General features: G+C 47.0%; 1 protein-coding gene and 1 long non-coding RNA gene across 7 annotated transcripts; both read left to right on the top strand.

Moving 5' to 3' along the window:
* Nucleotides 1-3576: 3576 nt before the first annotated feature.
* On the top strand, nt 3577-17729 carry LOC139587184 (diacylglycerol O-acyltransferase 1-like). 6 transcript variants are annotated; one of them, XR_011678277.1, is made up of 7 exons: nt 3577-4706; nt 8657-8722; nt 11494-11581; nt 13159-13221; nt 13272-13422; nt 13517-14017; nt 14235-15100. XR_011678277.1 is itself a non-coding variant. In XM_071421175.1 (6 exons), exons 1-6 carry the CDS (start codon nt 4618-4620, stop codon nt 13995-13997), a joined length of 498 nt encoding a protein of 165 aa, XP_071277276.1. In that variant the 5' UTR covers nt 3577-4617; the 3' UTR covers nt 13998-14012. The 6 variants fall into 6 exon arrangements, 2 of the variants coding, with proteins under 2 accessions (XP_071277276.1, XP_071277277.1); XR_011678276.1 differs by having other exon boundaries at nt 13671-14017; nt 14235-15099; XR_011678275.1 differs by lacking the exon at nt 13272-13422 and having other exon boundaries at nt 14235-15098.
* LOC139587185 (uncharacterized) lies at nt 11598-12189 on the top strand. The gene is made up of 2 exons (XR_011678279.1): nt 11598-11898; nt 12110-12189. It is a non-coding gene; the product is annotated as an uncharacterized lncRNA (long non-coding RNA).
* Nucleotides 17730-18069: the final 340 nt, after the last annotated feature.

Here is an 18069-nt window from a genome sequence, read left to right as displayed (position 1 = left end):
CTTCAATTTTTTCCCCTAAAATCCCCCATTTTTTCCCAAAAAATTCAAATTTTTTTCCCCTAAAATCCCCCTTTTTTCCCCAAAAAATTCCCATTTTTCCCCCCAAAAATTCCATTTCATTCCCAAAAATTCCAATTTTTTCCCCTAAAATCCCCCATTTTTTTCCAAAACCCATTTTTTCCCAAAAAAATCCCAATTTTCCCTCAAACTTTCATTTTTCCCCCAAAAAATTCAAATTTTTCCACCTAAAATCCCCTTTTTTTCCCCAAAAATTTCCAATTTTCCCCTAAAAACCCTCCAAAAAATCCCATTATTTCCCTAAAAAAATCCATTTTTTCCTCCAAAAATTCCATTTTCCCCCAAAAAATTCCCAATTTTTTCCCCCAAAAAATTCCAATTTTTCCCCCAAAAATCCATTTTTTCCCCAAAAAATTCAAATTTTTATCCAAAAAAATCCCATTTTTCCACCCCCCAAAAATAATTTACCAATCCATTTTCCAATAATCCATATTATTCCACCAGATTTTTCCCAAAAAATCCATTTTCTATCCAAAAATTCCAAATTTTTCCCCCAAAAATCCATTTTTTCCCCCAAAATTCCAAAATTCTTATTCCCAAGAAAATCCATTTTTCCTCCAAAAATTCCCCTTTTTCCCCAAAAATTCCATTTTTGCCCAAATAATCCATTTTTTCCAAAAATCCCAATTTTCCCTTCATTCCAACAAAATTCCCATTTATTCCAACCCAAAAATCCCATTTCATTATTCAAAAAATCCCATTTTTCCCGCAAAAAATCATTTCCCAAAATTATCCATTTTTACCCCCATTCAAATTTCATTTTCCCCAAAAATTCAAATTTATCCAAAAAAATCCCATTTTTCCTCCAAAAATTCAAACTTTTTCCCAAAACAACCCTTTTCCAAAATCAGTTTTCCCCAAAAAAATCATTCCCCATCAAACTTTTCCCAAAAGAAATTAATTTTTTTTTCCAAAATAAAATTCCATTCCCCCAAAATCCCCTTTTTCCCTCCAAATTGTCCCAATTTTTCCCCCAAAAATTCAATTTTTCCCCTAAAATCCCCCATTTTTCAAAAATCCCATTTTTCCCTCCCAAAAATCAAATTTTCCCTATAAAATCCCCCATTTTCCCAAAAAATTCAATTTTTTCCCCCAATCCCATATTTTTCCCTCAAAAAAATTCCCAATTTTTTCCCCCTAAAATTCCCACTTTTTCCCCAAAAAATTCAAATTTTTCCTCTAAATTCCCCTTTCCCCAAAAAATCCATTTTCCCCCCAAAATTCCATTATTCCAAAAAATCCAAACTTTTCCCCCTAAAATCCCCCCATTTTTTTCCAAAAAATCCCATTTTTCCTCCCCAAAATCCCATTTCCCCCATAAATTCAATTTTTCCCCAAAAATCCTTTTTTCCCCAAAAAACCCCATCTTTTCCCTCAAAAAAATCCCATTTTTGCCCCCAAAAATTTCCATTTTATTCCAAAAAATCCCAATTTTTCCCCTAAAATCCCCCATTTTTTTCCCCAAAAACATCAAATTTTTTCCCCAAAAAATCCCTTTTTCCCCAAAAATCCAATTTATTCCAAAAATTTCATTTTCTTCCAAAAATCCAGGTTTTCCCCTAAAAACCCCATTGTCCCCAAAAAATTCAAATTTTTCCCTATAAAATCCCCCATTTTTCCCCCAAAAAATTCAATTTTTCCCCTAAAAATCCCATATTTTTCCCTCAAAAAAATCCCATTTTTCCCCCAAAAATTCCAACTTTTTCCCCAAAAAATTCAAATTTTTCCCCCTAAAATCCCCCTTATTTTCCCCAAAAACTCCCATTTTTGCCCCCAAAAATTCCATTTTATTCCAAAAAATCCAAATTTTTTCCCCTGAAATTCCCCATTTTTTTCCCTCAAAATTTCATTTTTCCCCCAAAATTTCCATTTTATTCCAAAAAAATCCCATTTTTTCCCCAAAAAATTGAAATTTTTCCTCCTAAAATCCTCCTCCTTTTTGCCCCCTAAAATTCCATTTTTCCCCAAAAATTCCATTTTCCCCCCAAAATATCCCATTTTTACCCCCAATACATTTAATTTTTTCCCCAAAAATTCAAATTTATCCAAAAAAATCCCATTTTCCCTCAAAAAATCCCATTTTCCCCCAAAAATTCAAACTTTTTCCCAAAACAATCCCTTTTTTCCCAAAAATCCAGTTTTCCCCCCAAAAAATCCAATTTTCCCCCAGTACATCTCATTTTTCCCCAGAAATTCAAACTTTTTCCCAAAAAAAATTCAATTTTTTTCCAAAATAAAATTCCATTTTCCCCTCAAAATCCCCTTTTTTCCTCCAAAATTTCCAATTTTTCCCCCCAAAATTCAATTTTTTCCCCTAAAATCCCCCATTTTTTTTTCAAAAAAATCCCATTTTTCCCCACAAAAATTCAAATTTTTCCCTATAAAATCCCCCCATTTTTCCCAAAAAAATTCAATTTTTTTCCCCCAAAAATCCATATTTTTCCCTCAAAAAAATCCCATTTTTTCCCCCCAAAAATTCCAACTTTTTCCCCAAAAAATTCAAATTTTTCCTCTAAAATCCCCTTTTTTCCAAAAAAATCCCATTTTTCCCCCAAAAAATTCCATTTTATTCCAAAAAATCCAAACTTTTCCCCTAAAATCCCCCATTTTTTTTCCAAAAAATCCCATTTTTCCTCCCCAAAATCCCATTTCCCCCATAAATTCAATTTTTCCCCAAAAATCCCTTTTTTCCCCTCAAAATTTCATTTTTTCCCCAAAAAAACCCCATCTTTTTCCCTCAAAAAAATCCCATTTTCCCCCTAAAATCCCCATTTTTCCCCCAAAAAATCCCATTTTTGCCCCCAAAAATTTCCATTTTATTCCAAAAAATCCAAACTCTTCCCCCTAAAATCCCCCATTTTTTCCCCAAAAAATCCCTTTTTCCCCAAAAATCCCAATTTATTCCAAAAATTTCATTTTATTCCAAAAAAATCCAGGTTTTCCCCTAAAAAATCCCATTGTCCCCCAAAAATTCAAATTTTTCCCTATAAAATCCCCCCATTTTTTCCCCAAAAAATTCAATTTTTTCCCCCAACAATCCCATATTTTTCCCTCAAAAAAATCCCATTTTTCCCCCCAAAAATTCAAATTTTTCCCCCCAAAAATTCAAATTTTTTCCCTAAAATCCTCCATTTTTTCCCAAAAAATCCAAATTTTCCCTCCTAAAATCCCCCATTTTTTCCCCCAAAAAAATCCCATTTTTCCCCCCAAAAATTCAATTTTTTTCCCCTAAAATCCCCCATTTTTTTCCCAAAAAAATTCAAATTTTTTCCCCTAAAATTCCCCTTTTTTCCCCAAAAATCCCATTTTTTCCCCAAAAGAATCCAATTTTTTCCCCTAAAATCCCCATTTTTTTCCAAAAATATCCCATTTTTCCTCCCCAAAAATCCCATATTTTTCCCCCAAAAATCCCATTTTTTCCCTCAAAAAAATCCCATTTTTTCCCCTAAAACCCCCAAAAAATCCCACATTTTTCCCCCTAAAATTCCCATTTTTCCCCATTTTTAACCAATTTCCCCCTTTTTTACCCCAATTTAGGTCCCCAATCACCTGATCTGGCTGATGTTTTTCATTATTTATAATTTTCCCAAAATCCCCGTTTTTTACCCCCATTTTTAGGTCCCCAACCACCTGATCTGGCTGATGTTTTTCTATTGGTTTTTCATTATTTATAATTTTCCCAAAATCCCCGTTTTTTACCCCATTTTTAGGTCCCCAACCACCTGATCTGGCTGATGTTTTTCTATTGGTTTTTCATTATTTATAATTTTCCCAAAATCCCCCGTTTTTTACCCCATTTTTAGGTCCCCAACCACCTGATCTGGCTGATGTTTTTCTATTGGTTTTTCATTATTTATAATTTTACCAAAATCCCCGTTTTTTACCCCATTTTTAGGTCCCCAACCACCTGATCTGGCTGATGTTTTTCTATTGGTTTTTCATTATTTATAATTTTCCCAAAATCCCCGTTTTTTACCCCATTTTTAGGTCCCCAACCACCTGATCTGGCTGATGTTTTTCTATTGGTTTTTCATTATTTATAATTTTCCCAAAATCCCCGTTTTTTACCCCATTTTTAGGTCCCAAACCACCTGATCTGGCTGATGTTTTTCTATTGGTTTTTCATTATTTATAATTTTCCCAAAATCCCCGTTTTTTTACCCCAATTTAGGTCCCCAACCACCTGATCTGGCTGATGTTTTTCTATTGGTTTTTCATTATTTATAATTTTCCCAAAATCCCCGTTTTTTACCCCATTTTTAGGTCCCAAACCACCTGATCTGGCTGATGTTTTTCATTATTTATAATTTTCCCCAAAATCCCCGTTTTTTACCCCATTTTTAGGTCCCCAACCACCTGATCTGGCTGATGTTTTTCTATTGGTTTTTCATTATTTATAATTTTCCCAAAATCCCCGTTTTTTACCCCATTTTTAGGTCCCCAACCACCTGATCTGGCTGATGTTTTTCATTATTTATAATTTTCCCAAAATCCCCGTTTTTTACCCCAATTCAGGTCCCAAACCACCTGATCTGGCTGATGTTTTTCTATTGGTTTTTCCACTCCTGCCTCAACGCCGTGGCCGAGCTGCTGCAGTTCGGGGACCGCGAGTTCTACCGGGACTGGTGGTGAGCCAGGGGGTTTGGGGGGAAAAACGGAGATTTTGGGCAAAAACGGAAATTTTGGGGAAAAAAATGGAAATTTTGGGGGAAAATGGAAATTTTGGGGGGAAAAAACACGGAAATTTTCGGGAAAAAAAATGGAAATTTTGGGAAAAAAACCCCCAGAAATTTTGGGGAAAAAGCCAGCAGTTTTGGGGTGAAAAATGGCAGTTTTGGGCAAAAACAGAAATTTGGGGAAACAATGGAAATTTGGGGAAAAAATGGAAATTTTTGGGGGAAAATGGAAATTTGGGGGGAAAAATGGCAGGTTTGGGCAAAATCAGACAGTTTGGGGTGAAAAACGGACATTTTAGGCAAAAAATGGAAATTTGGGGAAAAATGGAAATTTCAGGGAAAATGGAAATTTGGGGGGAAAATGGAAATTTCAGAGAAAATGGAAATTTGGGGGGGAAAAATGGCAGGTTTGGGCAAAATCAGACAGTTTGGGGCTAAACCCGGCAGTTTGGGGCAAAATGCGGCAATTTGGGGTGAAAAACGGCAATTTTGGGCAAAAACATAAATTTTGGGGAAAAAATGGCAATTTTGGGGAAAAAACGGCAGTTTTGGGAAAAGAAAGGAAATTTGGGGTAAGATCAGACAGTTTGGGGAAAAAACCGGAAATTTGGGGGAAAAATGGCAATTTTGGGCAAAAATGGAAATTTGGGGAAAAAAAATGGAAATTTTGGGGGCAAAAAATGGAAATGTGGGGAAAAAAATGGAAATGTGGGGGAAAACCAGTTTGGGGCTAAACTCGGCAGTTTGGGGCAAAATGCAGCATTTTGGGGCGAAAAATGGAAATTTTGGGCAAAAACGGAAATTTGGGAAAAAAATGGAAATTTGGGGGGAAAATGGAAGTTTTGGGGGAAAAAAATGGAAATTTTGGGGAAAATCAGACAGTTTGGGGCTAAACTCAGCAGTTTGGGGAAAAATGGAAATTTGGGGAAAAATGGCAGTTTTGGGCAAAAATGGAAATTTCGGGGAAAAACTGGAAATTTGGGGGGGAAAATGGAAATTTTGGGGAAAAAAAATGGAAATTTTGGGGAAAAAAACCTAGAAATTTTGGGGAAAAAACCAGCAGTTTTGGGGTGAAAAATGGCAGTTTTGGGCAAAAATGGAAATTTCAGGAAAAAAATTGGAAATTTGGGGCGAAAAACGGCAATTTTGGGCAAAAATGGAAATTTGGGGGAAAAATGGAAATTTGGGGGAAAAACGGCAGTTTTGGGAAAAGAATGGAAATTTTGGGGTAAAATCAGACAGTTTGGGGCTAAAAACGGAAATTTTGGGGCAAAAAATGGCAATTTTGGGCAAAAATGGAAATTTTGGGGAAAAACTGGAAATTTTGGGGGGAAAATGGAAATTTGGGGTAAAATCAGAGTTTGGGGCTAAAAACGGCAGTTTGGGGAAAAGAAATGGAAATTTGGGGGAAAAATGGCAATTTCGGGCAAAAAACAGAAATTTTGGGGAAAAACGGCAGTTTGGGGAAAAAACCCAGGAATTTGGGGTAAAAAATGGCAATTTTGGGGGAAAAAATGGAAATCGTGGGGCTAAATGCAGCAATTTTGGGCAAAAAGGGGTAAAAACGGCAGTTTGGGGGGAAAAATGGCAATTTTGGGGCAAAAATGGAAATTTGGGGGAAAAAGTGGCAGTTTTAGGAAAAGAATGGAAATGTGGGGTAAAATCAGACAGTTTGGGGCTAAACTCGGCAGTTTGGGGCAAAATGCGGCATTTTGGGGCGAAAAAACGGCAATTTTGGGCAAAAATGGAAATTTCGGGGAAAAAATGGCGATTTTGGGGGGAAAAAACCGGAAATTTGGGGTAAAATCAGACAGTTTAGGGCTAAAAACGGCAGTTTGGGGAAAAAACCCGGAAATTTGGGGGAAAAAAATGGCAATTTCGGGCAAAATTCAGCATTTTGGGGATTTTTTGGGGGAATTCTGGGGGGATTTTTAGGGGATTTTGAGATGATTTTGGGGGATTTTTGGGGGGAATTTTGGATGATTTTTGGGGTGATTTTTGGGGTGATTTTTGGGGTGATTTTGGGTTGATTTTGAGATGATTTTGGGGTAATTTTGGAGGATTTTTGGGGTGATTTGGGGGTGGTTTTTGAGGGTGATTTTGGGGGGATTTTTGGGTGGATTTGGGGGATTTTTGGGGGATTTTGGGGTCCCTGATCCCCGTTTCCCCTCAGGAACTCAGAGTCCGTCACTGCTGGGGGGAATTGGGGATTTTGGGGGGGTTTTGGATGATTTTTGGGGTGATTTTTGTGGTGATTTTGGGGTGATTTTGGGGGATTTTGGGTTGATTTTGGGGGGATTTTTGGGGGGATTTTTGGGGTGATTTTTAGGGGATTTTGAGATGATTTTGGGGGATTTTTGTGGGTGATTTTTGTGGTGATTTTGGGGGATTTTGGGGGGATTTTGGGGGGATTTTAGGGGATTTTGAGATAATTTTTGTGGTGATTTTGGGGTGATTTTAGGGGATTTTGGGGGGATTTTTGGGGTGATTTGGGGGTGATTTTTGGGGTGGTTTTGGGTGTTTTTGGGGTCCCTGATCCGTTTTTCCCCTCAGGAACTCCGAGTCCGTCACTGCTGGGGGGAATTGGGGATTTTGGGGGGAATTTTGGGGAATTTGGGATTTTAGGGGATTTTAGGGGGCATTTTGGGGCGATTTTGGGGGGTTTTTGGGGTGATTTTTGGGGTGATTTTGGGATGATTTTTGGGCTGATTTTGGGGTGATTTTGGGCTGATTTTGGGGAGATTTTTGGGGTGGTTTTGGGTGTTTTTGGGGTCCCTGATCCCGTTTCCCCTCAGGAACTCAGAGTCCATCACTGCTGGGGGGAATTGGGGATTTTGGGGGGAATTTTTGGGGCGATTTCGGGCTGATTTTAGGGGATTTTGGGGGGATTTTTGGGGGGATTTTGGGCTGATTTTAGGGGATTTTGTGGGGATTTTTGGGGGGATTTTTAGGGGATTTTGAGATTATTTTGGGGTGATTTTAGGGGATTTTTTGGATGATTTTTGGGGTGATTTTTGGGGGGATTTTGGGGAGATTTTTGGGGTGGTTTTGGGTGGTTTTGGGGTCCCTGATCCCGTTTTTCCCCTCAGGAACTCAGAGTCCGTCACTGCTGGGGGGAATTGGGGATTTGGGGGGGGATTTTTGGGGTGATTTTGGGGGGATTTTAGGGGATTTGGGGGGGATTTTGGGGTGATTTTGCGGGATTTTTGGGGTGATTTTTAGGGGATTTTGAGATTATTTTTGGGGGAGTTTTGGATGATTTTTGTGGTGATTTGGGGGGGATTTTTGGGGATTTTGGGTGATTTTTAGGGGATTTTTGGGGGGGATTTTTTGGGGTGATTTTGGGGAGATTTTTGGGGTGATTTTGGGTGGTTTTGGGGTCCCTGATCCCCGTTTTTCCCCTCAGGAACTCGGAGTCCGTCACTGCTGGGGGGAATTGGGGATTTTTGGGGGTTTTGGATGATTTTTGGGGGGATTTTTGGGGTGATTTTGGGGTGATGTTGGGATGATTTTTGAGATGATTTTTGGGGTGATTTTGGGGGGTTTTTGGGCTGATTTTGGGATGATTTTTGGGGTGATTTGGGGGGGATTTTGGGATGATTTTTGGGGTGATTTTGGGTGATTTTGAGATTATTTTTGGGCTGATTTTGGGGTGATTTTTGGGCTGATTTTGGGCTGATTTTTGGATGATTTTTGGGGTGATTTTGGGTGTTTTTGGGTGATTTTTGTGGTGATTTTTGGGGTGATTTTGGGTGTTTTTGGGTGATTTTTGTGGTGATTTTTGGGGTGATTTTGGGTGTTTTTGGGTGATTTTTGTGGTGATTTTTGGGCTGATTTTGGGGTGATTTTTGGGGTGATTTTGGGTGTTTTTGGAGTCCCTGATCCCCATTTTTTCCCCTCAGGAACTCCGAGTCCGTCACCTACTTCTGGCAGAACTGGAACATCCCCGTGCACAAATGGTGCCTCAGGTGGGGATTGGGGGAATTTGGGGATTTTGGGGGAATTTGGGTGGAATTTGGGGGTTTTGGGTGGAATTTGGGGAAATTTGGGGTGGAATCTGGGGAAATTTGGGGGGGAATTTGGGGTTTGGGGTGAAATTTGGGGGAAATTGGGGGTTTTGGGGTGGAATTTGGGTGTTTTGGGGTGGAATTTGGGGGAATTTTGGGGGGAATTTGGGGGTTTTGGGGTGGAATTGGGGGGAATTTGGGGTTTTTGGGTGGAATTTGGGGTTTTTGGGGAGGGATTTGGGGGAAATGTGGGAGTTTTGGGGAGGAATTTGGGGGTGGAATTTGGGGTTTTGGGGGAAATTTGGCGTTTTTTGGGAGGAATTTGGGGGAATTTGGGGTTTTTTTGGGGTGGAAATTGGGGATTTTGGGGAGGAATTTGGGGTTTTTGGGGCAGAATTTGGGGGAAATTGGGGTTTTGGGGGTGGAATTTGGGGTTTTTGGGGAGGGATTTGGGGAGATTTGGGGTCAGATTTCAGGGAATTTGGGGTTCTGGGGGGAAATTTGGGGTTTTTTTTGGGAGGAATTTGGGGGAATTTGGGGTTTTCGGGGTGGAATTTGGGGGTTTGGGGGCAGAATTTGGGGGAAATTGGGGTTTTTGGGGGGGAATCTGGGGGAATTTGGGGGTGGAATTTGGGGAAATTGGGGTTTTGGGGGTGGAATTTGGGGTTTTTGGGGAGGAATTGGGGGTTTTGGGGAGGAATTTGGGGGAATTTGGGGTGGATTTGGGGGAGGGAATTTGGGGGAATTCAGGATTTTTGGGGAGAAATTTGGGGGAATTTGGGGTTTTTGGTGGAATTTGGGGTTTTCGGGTGGAATTGGGGTTTTTAGGCAGGAATTTGGGGGTTTTGGGTGGATTGAAGGGGGATTTTGGAGGAATTTGGAATTTTGGGGAGTTTTTGGGGGGATTTTTGGGTTTGAGGAGAGATTGGGGGAGGAATTTGAGGGATTTGGGGAGGAATTTGTGCATTTTGAGGGCAGGGATTTTTGGGGCTAATTTGGGGTTTTTTGGGCAGGGATTTTTGGGGATAATTTGGGGTTTTTGGGCAGGGATTTTTGGGGCTAATTTGGGTTTTTTGGGCAGGGATTTTTGGGGATAATTTGGGTTTTTTGGGCAGGGATTTTTGGGGATAATTTGGGGTTTTTTGGGCAGGGATTTTTGGGGAAAATTTTGGGGTTTTTGGGCAGGGATTTTTGGGGATAATTTGGGGTTTTTTGGGCAGGGATTTTTGGGGTTTTTGGGGCAGGGATTTTTGGGGATATTTGGGGTTTTTTGGGCAGGGATTTTTGGGGTTAATTTGGGTTTTTTGGGCAGGGATTTTTGGGGTTTTTGGGGCAGGGATTTTTGGGGCTGATTTGGGGTTTTTTGGGCAGGGATTTTTGGGGATAATTGGGGTTTTTTGGGCAGGGATTTTCGGGGCTAATTTGGGTTTTTTGGGCAGGGATTTTTGGGGCTAATTTGGGGTTTTTTGGGCAGGGATTTTTGGGGTTTTTGGGCAGGGATTTTTGGGGATAATTGGGGGTTTTTGGGCAGGGATTTTTGGGGATATTTTGGGTTTTTTGGGCAGGGATTTTTGGGGCTAATTTGGGGTTTTTTGGGCAGGGATTTTTGGGGTTTTTGGGGCAGGGATTTTTGGGGATATTTGGGGTTTTTTGGGCAGGGATTTTTGGGGTTAATTTGGGTTTTTTGGGCAGGGATTTTTGGGGTTTTTGGGGCAGGGATTTTTGGGGCTGATTTGGGGTTTTTTGGGCAGGGATTTTTGGGGATAATTGGGGTTTTTTGGGCAGGGATTTTCGGGGCTAATTTGGGTTTTTTGGGCAGGGATTTTTGGGGCTAATTTGGGGTTTTTTGGGCAGGGATTTTTGGGGTTTTTGGGCAGGGATTTTTGGGGATAATTGGGGGTTTTTGGGCAGGGATTTTTGGGGATATTTTGGGTTTTTTGGGCAGGGATTTTTGGGGCTAATTTGGGGTTTTTGGGCAGGGATTTTTGGGGCTAATTTGGGTTTTTTGAGCAGGAATTTTGGGGATGATTTGGGTTTTTTTGGGCAGGGATTTTTGGGGTTTTTGGGGCAGGGATTTTTGGGGATAATTTGGGGGTTTTGGGCAGGGATTTTTGGGGATAATTGGGGTTTTTTGGGCAGGGATTTTTGGGGGTATTTTGGGTTTTTTGGGCAGGGATTTTTGGGGGTATTTGGGGTTTATTGGGCAGGGATTTTTGGGGTTTTTTGGGCAGGGATTTTTGGGGCTAATTTGGGTTTTTTTGGGCAGGGATTTTCGGGGTTTTTTGGGCAGGGATTTTTGGGGATGATTTGGGGTTTTTTTGGGCAGGGATTTTTGGGGATAATTTGGGGTTTTTTGGGCAGGGATTTTTGGGGCTAATTTGGGTTTTTTGAGCGGGGATTTTGGGGATGATTTGGGGTTTTTTGGGCAGGGTTTTCGGGGCTGGGCTGTTTTGGGCAGGGATTTTTGGGGCTGATTTGGGGTTTTTTGGGCAGGGATTTTTGGGGTTTTTTGGGCAGGGTTTTTTGGGGCTAATTTGGGGGTTTTTGGCCAGGGATTTTCGGGGTTTTTTGGGCAGGGATTTTTGGGGTTTTTTGGGCAGGGATTTTCGGGGCTAATTTGGGTTTTTTGGGCAGGGATTTTTGGGGTTTTTTGGGCAGGGGTTTTCGGGGCTGGGCTGTTTCGGGGTCCCCCCGTTTTTGGGGCTCCCCGTGCCGATTTTGGGGCTCCCCAGGCATTTCTACAAGCCCATGCTCAGGAGGGGCGTCAGCAAGTGGGCGGCGCAGGCGGCCGTGTTCCTGGCATCCGCCTTCTTCCACGAGGTCTGAGCCCCAAAAACCCCACGGGGACCCCAAATTCACATCGGGAACCCCAAAATTCACATCGGGAAACCCCAAATTCACATCGGGGACCCTGAAATTGGGGGGGAAACCCAAAATCGGGGGGGGGAACCCCGAAATTCCCACTAAAAACCCTCAAATTCCGACTAAAAACCCTCAAATTCCCAAGAAAATCCCTCAAATTCCCACTAAAATCCCCCCAAAATTCCCATCGGGAACCCCAAAATCGGGGAGGGAAACCCAAAATCGGGGGGGGGAACCCCGAAATTCCGACTAAAAACCCTCAAATTCCTGAGAAAGTCCCCCCAAAATTCCCATTGGGAACCCCAAAATCAGGGGGGAAACCCAAAATTCCGACTAAAAACTCTCAAATTCCCACAAAAAAACATAAAAATTCCCGATAAAATCACCCCAAATTCCTGGGAAAATCCCCCAAAATTCAACCAGAAACCCCCAAATTCCCATCCGGAACCCTGAAATATGAGGGGAAACCCCAAAATTCTGACTAAGAACCCTCAAATTCCCAAGAAAATCCCCCCAAAATTCCCATTGGGAACCCCAAAATCGGGGGGGGGAAACCCCAAAATTCCCATTGGGAAACCCCGAAATTCCCACTAAAAACCCTCAAAATCCCAAGAAAATTCCCCTAAATTTAACCAGGAAACCACAAAATTCCCCGTGGGAACCCAAAAATCCTGAGAAAATTCCCCCAAAATCCAACCAGGGACCCCAAAATCTGGGGGGGGGACCCCGAAATTCCCACTAAAACCCCTCAAATTCCCACTAAAACCCCTCAAATTCCCGAGAAAATCCCCCAAAATTCAACTGGGACCCCCCCAAAATCCCCCTGGGAACCCCCAAATTCCTGCCAGGAACCCCCAAAATTCCCACTCAAAACCCCCCAAAATCCCTGCTGGGAACCCCAAAATTCCTCTCAGCCCCCCCAAAATCCCTGCTGGGAACCCCAAAATCTTCGGGGATCCCTTAAAAATTCCTGTAGGAACCCCCCAAAATCCTCACTCAGAAACCCCAAAATTCTCACTCGGAAACCCCAAAATCCAACTGGGCCTCCCCCAAAATCCCATTTGGGAACCCCAAAATCTGAGGGTGCCACAAAGATCCCACTGGGACACCCCAAAATCCCCACTCAGGGACCCCGAAATCCAACTGGGGACCCCAAAATCCCCGCTCAGAACCCCCAAAATTCCTTCTGGGAGACCCCAAAATCCCGGGGGAACCCCAAAATTCCACTCAGACCCCCCAAAATCTCGGGGATCCCTTAAAAATTCCAGTAGGAACCCCCCAAAATCCCCACTCGTGAACCCCCAAAATTCCATCTGGGAGACCCCAAAATCCCCCTGGGAGACCCCAAAATCCCCCTGGGAACCCCCAAATTCCTGCCAGGAACCCCCAAAATCCCCACTCAAAACCCCCCAAAATCCCTGCTGGGAACCCCAAAATTCCTCTCAGCCCCCCCAAAATCCCTGCTGGGAACCCCAAAACCCCGGGGTCCCCCCAAAACCCCGGGGTCCCCCCAAATTCCGTCCCTGTCCCCGCAGTACCTGGTGAGCGTCCCCCTGAGGATGTTCCGGCTCTGGGCCTTCATGGGCATGGCCGCACAGGTGAGACACCCCAAAAATGGGAACCCCAAAACCAGGGCATGGCCGCACAGGTGAGACACCCCAAAAACCGGGGGGGACCCCAAAAACAGTGGGGGACCCCAAAAATAAACCAGGGCATGGCGGCACAGGTGAGACACCCCAAAAACGGGGGGGACCCCAAAAATGGGAACCCCAAAAATAAACCAGGGCATGGCGGCACAGGTGAGACACCCCAAAAATGGGGAACCCCAAAAACAGGGGGGGAACCCCAAAACCAGGGGGAACCCCAAAACCAAACCAGGGCATGGCCGCACAGGTGAGACACCCCAAAAACAGGGGGGGAACCCCAAAAACAGGGGGGGAACCCAAAAATGGGAACCCCAAAAATAAACCAGGGCATGGCTGCACAGGTGAGACACCCCAAAAACAGCGGGGGAACCCCAAAAATAAACCAGGGCATGGCAGCACAGGTGAGACACCCCAAAAACCGGGGGGACCCCAAAAACCGGGGAACCCCAAAAATAAACCAGGGCATGGCCACACAGGTGAGACACCCCAAAAACGGGGGGGACCCCAAAAATGGGAACCCCAAAAACGGGGGGACCCCAAAAATGGGAACCCCAAAAACCAGGGGGAACCCCAAAAATAAACCAGGGCATGGCGGCACAGGTGAGACACCCCAAAAACAGCGGGGGGACCCCAAAAACCAGGGGGGAACCCCAAAAATGGGAACCCCAAAACCAGGGCATGGCCGCACAGGTGAGACACCCCAAAAATATGGGGGACCCCAAAAATAAACCAGGGCATGGCCGCACAGGTGAGACACCCCAAAAACGGGGGGGACCCCAAAAACGGGAACCCCAAAAACATGGGGGGACCCCAAAAACCGGGGGGAACCCCAAAAACAGGGGGGACCCCAAAAACAGCGGGGGGACCCCAAAAATAAACCAGGGCATGGCAGCACAGGTGAGACACCCCAAAAACCGGGGGGACCCCAAAAATGGGAACCCCAAAACCAGGGCATGGCGGCACAGGTGAGACACCCCAAAAATGGGAACCCCAAAAATGGGAACCCCAAAAACCAGGGGGGACCCCAAAAACCCAGGGAGCCCAAAACCAAGGAAACCCAAAAACGGGAGCCCCAAAAAGCAGGGGAAGTCAAAAAGTGGGAACCCCAAAAACCACAGCACCCTAGAACTGGGGAACCCAAAACCAGGAACCCCAAAACCTGAAAAATCTTAAAAGTGGGGAACCCCAAAAACCAGGGAACCCCAAAAACATGGGAATCCTGAAGGTGGGGAACATCAATAATGGGAACCCCAAAAACCAGGGGAACCCCAAAAACAGGGAATCCTCAAAGTGGGGAACCCCAAAAACCAGGGAACCCCAAAAACTAGAAGAACCCCAAAAACATGGGAGTCCTAAAAGTGGGGAACCTCAAAAACCAGGGGAAGTCAAAAAATGGGAACCCCAAAAACCACAGCACCCTAAAACCGGGGAACCCCAAAAACTGAAAATCTTAAAAGTGGGGAACCCCAAAAAACAGGGAACCCCAAAACCTGAGAATCCTAAAAGTGTGGTACCCCAAAACCAGGGGACCCCAAATCCTGGGCATCCTTAAAAGGGGAAACCCCAAATACCAGAGGAACCCCAAAATCTGAGAATGTTAAAAGTGGGGAACCCCAAAGAACAGGGAACCCTCAAAGTGGGGATCCCAAAAACCAGGGGAACCCCAAAACCCAGGGGATCCTAAAAGTGGGGAACCCCAGAAACGAGGAGAGGGGACAGTGGGGGCTGGGGTACCCAAAAAGGGGGGGACAATGTCCCTGTGTCCCTGTGTCCTCCTGTCCTTCTGTCCTTGTCCTGTCCCTGTGTCCCTGTCCTTGTCCTCATCCCTGTCCCTGTGTCCCCGTGTCCCTGTGTCCTCCTGTCCTTCTGTCTCTGTCCCCATCCCTGTCCCTCTGTCCCTGTCCCCGTGTCCCCCTGTCCCTGTCCTTGTCCCTGTGTCCTCCTGTCCTTCTGTCCTTCTGTCTGTCCCCATCCCTGTCACTGTCCCTGTCCCCCTGTCCCTGTGTCCCTGTGTCCCCATGTCCCTATCTCTGTCCCTGTCCCCGTCCCGGTGTCCCTGTCCTTACCTGTGTCCCCATGTCCCCGTGTTCCTGTCCCCCTGTCCCTGTCCCTTGCCCCCGTCCCCGTGTCCCTGTGTCCCTGTCCCCGTGTCCTCCTGTCCTTCTGTCTCTGTCCCCATCCCTGTCCCTGTCATTGTCCCTGTGTCCCCATGTCCCTGTCCCTCTGTCCCTGTCCTTCTGTCCCTGCCTCTGTCCCCCTGTCCCTCTGTCCCTGTCCCTGTCCCCTGTCCTTGTCCCCGTGTCCTCCTGTCCTTCTGTCTGTCCCCATCCCTGTCCCCCTGTCCTGTGTCCCCGTGTCCCTGTGTCCCTGTCCCCTGTCCCTGTGTCTCTGTCCCCCTGTCCCCATGTCCTCATCCCTGTCCCTGTGTCCCTGTGTCCCCGTGTCCCTGTCCCTGTCATTGTCACTGTCCCTGTCTGTGTCCCCATGTCCCCCTGTCCCTGTATCCCTGTTTGTGTCCCCGTCCCTGTCCTGTCCCTGTCATTGTCCCTGTCCCTGTCATAGTCCCTGTATCCCTCTGTCCCTGTGTCCCTGTCTCTGTCCCCCTGTCTCTTGTTCCTGTCCCTGTCCCCTGTCCTTCTGTCCCTGTCCCCATGTCCTCATCCCTGTCCCCTGTCCCTGTGTCTCTGTGTCCCTGTGTCCCTGTCCCTGTGTCCCCATGTCCTCATCCCTGTCCCTCTCTCCTTGTCCCCGTGTCCCTGTCCCCATCCTTGCCCCTATTGCCCCATCCCTGTCCCTGTGTCCCTGTCCCTGTGTCCCTGTGTCCCCATGTCCTCATCCCTGTCCCTCTGTCCCTGTCCCTCTCTCCTTGTCCCCGTGTCCCTATCCCCATCCTTGCCCCTATTGCCCCATCCCTGTCCCTGTCCCTGTGTCCCTGTCATTGTCACTGTCCCTGTCCCCTGTCCCTGTCCCTTTGTCCCCAGATCCCGCTGGCCTGGCTGGTGTCACAGGGCAGGGGGTGACAGGGGATGGCAGGGGATGGCAGGGGATGGCAGGTGACACTGCTGTGACACTCGGTGACACTCGGTGACACTCCTGTCCCCAGATCCCGCTGGCCTGGCTGGTGTCGCGGGGCAGGGGGTGGCAGGGGATGGCATTGAGGTGACAGGGGGTGGCAGGTGACACTCAGTGACACTGAGGTGACACTCGGTGACACTCAGTGACACTCCTGTCCCCATTGCTGTCCCCAGATCCCGCTGGCCTGGCTGGTGTCGCAGGGCAGGGGGTGGCAGGTGACACTCGGTGACATTGCTGTCCCTGTCCCCAGATCCCGCTGGCCTGGCTGGTGTCGCAGGGCAGGGGATGGCAGGGGATGGCAGGTGACACTGCTGTGACATTGCTGTCCCCATTGCTGTCCCCAGATCCCGCTGGCCTGGCTGGTGTCGTGGGGCAGGGGGGTGGCAGGGGATGGCAGGTGACACTCAGTGACACTGAGGTGACACTGCTGTCCCCATTGCTGTCCCCAGATCCCGCTGGCCTGGCTGGTGTCGCGGGGCAGGGGGTGGCAGGTGACACTCAGGTGACACTCAGGTGACACTGCTGTGACACTGCTGTCATTGTCCCCAGATCCCGCTGGCCTGGCTGGTGTCGCGGGGCTGGGGGGTGGCAGGTGACACTCAGGTGACACTCAGGTGACACTCGGTGACACTGCTGTCCCCATTGCTGTCCCCAGATCCCGCTGGCCTGGCTGGTGTCGCAGGGCAGGGGATGGCAGGGGATGGCAGGTGACACTCAGTGACACTGAGGTGACACTGCTGTCATTGTCCCCAGATCCCGCTGGCCTGGCTGGTGTCGCGGGGCAGGGGGGTGGCAGGTGACACTCAGGTGACACTCAGTGACACTGAGGTGACACTGCTGTCCCTGTCCCCAGATCCCGCTGGCCTGGCTGGTGTCGCGGGGCAGGGGGGTGGCAGGTGACACTCAGGTGACACTCAGTGACACTGAGGTGACACTGCTGTCATTGTCCCCAGATCCCGCTGGCCTGGCTGGTGTCGCGGGGCAGGGGGTGGCAGGTGACACTCAGGTGACACTGCTGTGACACTGCTGTCCCCTCCTGTCCCTGTCCCTGTCCCCAGATCCCGCTGGCCTGGCTGGTGTCGCGCTTCCTGCGCGGTCACTACGGCAACGCCGCCGTGTGGATGTCGCTGATCCTGGGCCAGCCCATGGCCGTGCTCATGTACGTGCACGACTACTACGTGCTCAACTGCGAGCCCTGACAGCGGGGACACAGGCGGGGACACACCTGGGGACAGGCGGGGACACGCCCGGGACACGCCCGGGACACGCCCAGATCCCACCCGGGCACCCCCAGCATCTTGGGGTCCCCAAAATCCCCCCCAGGACACCCCCAAATCCCCCCCGGAATCCCCTCAGGACACGCCTGGGACACGCCCGGACACGCCCAGATCCCACCGAGACACCCCCGGCATCCTGGGGTCCCAAAATCGCCCCAAAATCCCCACTGGGACACCCCAAAATTCCCCCTGGAATCCCCTCAGGACAGACCCGGGACACGCCCAGACACCCCCGCCATCCTGGGGTCCCCAAATCCCCCCAAAATTGTCCCAAAATTCCCCCCAGGAAACCCCCAAATCCCTCCTGGAATCCCCTCAGGACAGACCCGGGATAAACCTGGGACAACCCCAGGCACCCCAAAACACCCCAGGGTCCCCAGATCCCCCCAAAATCCCCCCGGGGCACCCCCAAATCCCCCCTGGAATCCCCTCAGGACACGCCCAGGAC

The sequence above is a fragment of the Agelaius tricolor genome, unplaced genomic scaffold, assembly GCF_023055355.1.
Source record: "Agelaius tricolor isolate 1412-34295 unplaced genomic scaffold, bAgeTri1.0.p SCAF_194, whole genome shotgun sequence".
NCBI lineage: Eukaryota > Metazoa > Chordata > Aves > Passeriformes > Icteridae > Agelaius > Agelaius tricolor.
This window is presented reverse-complemented; position numbering and strand designations above follow the sequence as displayed.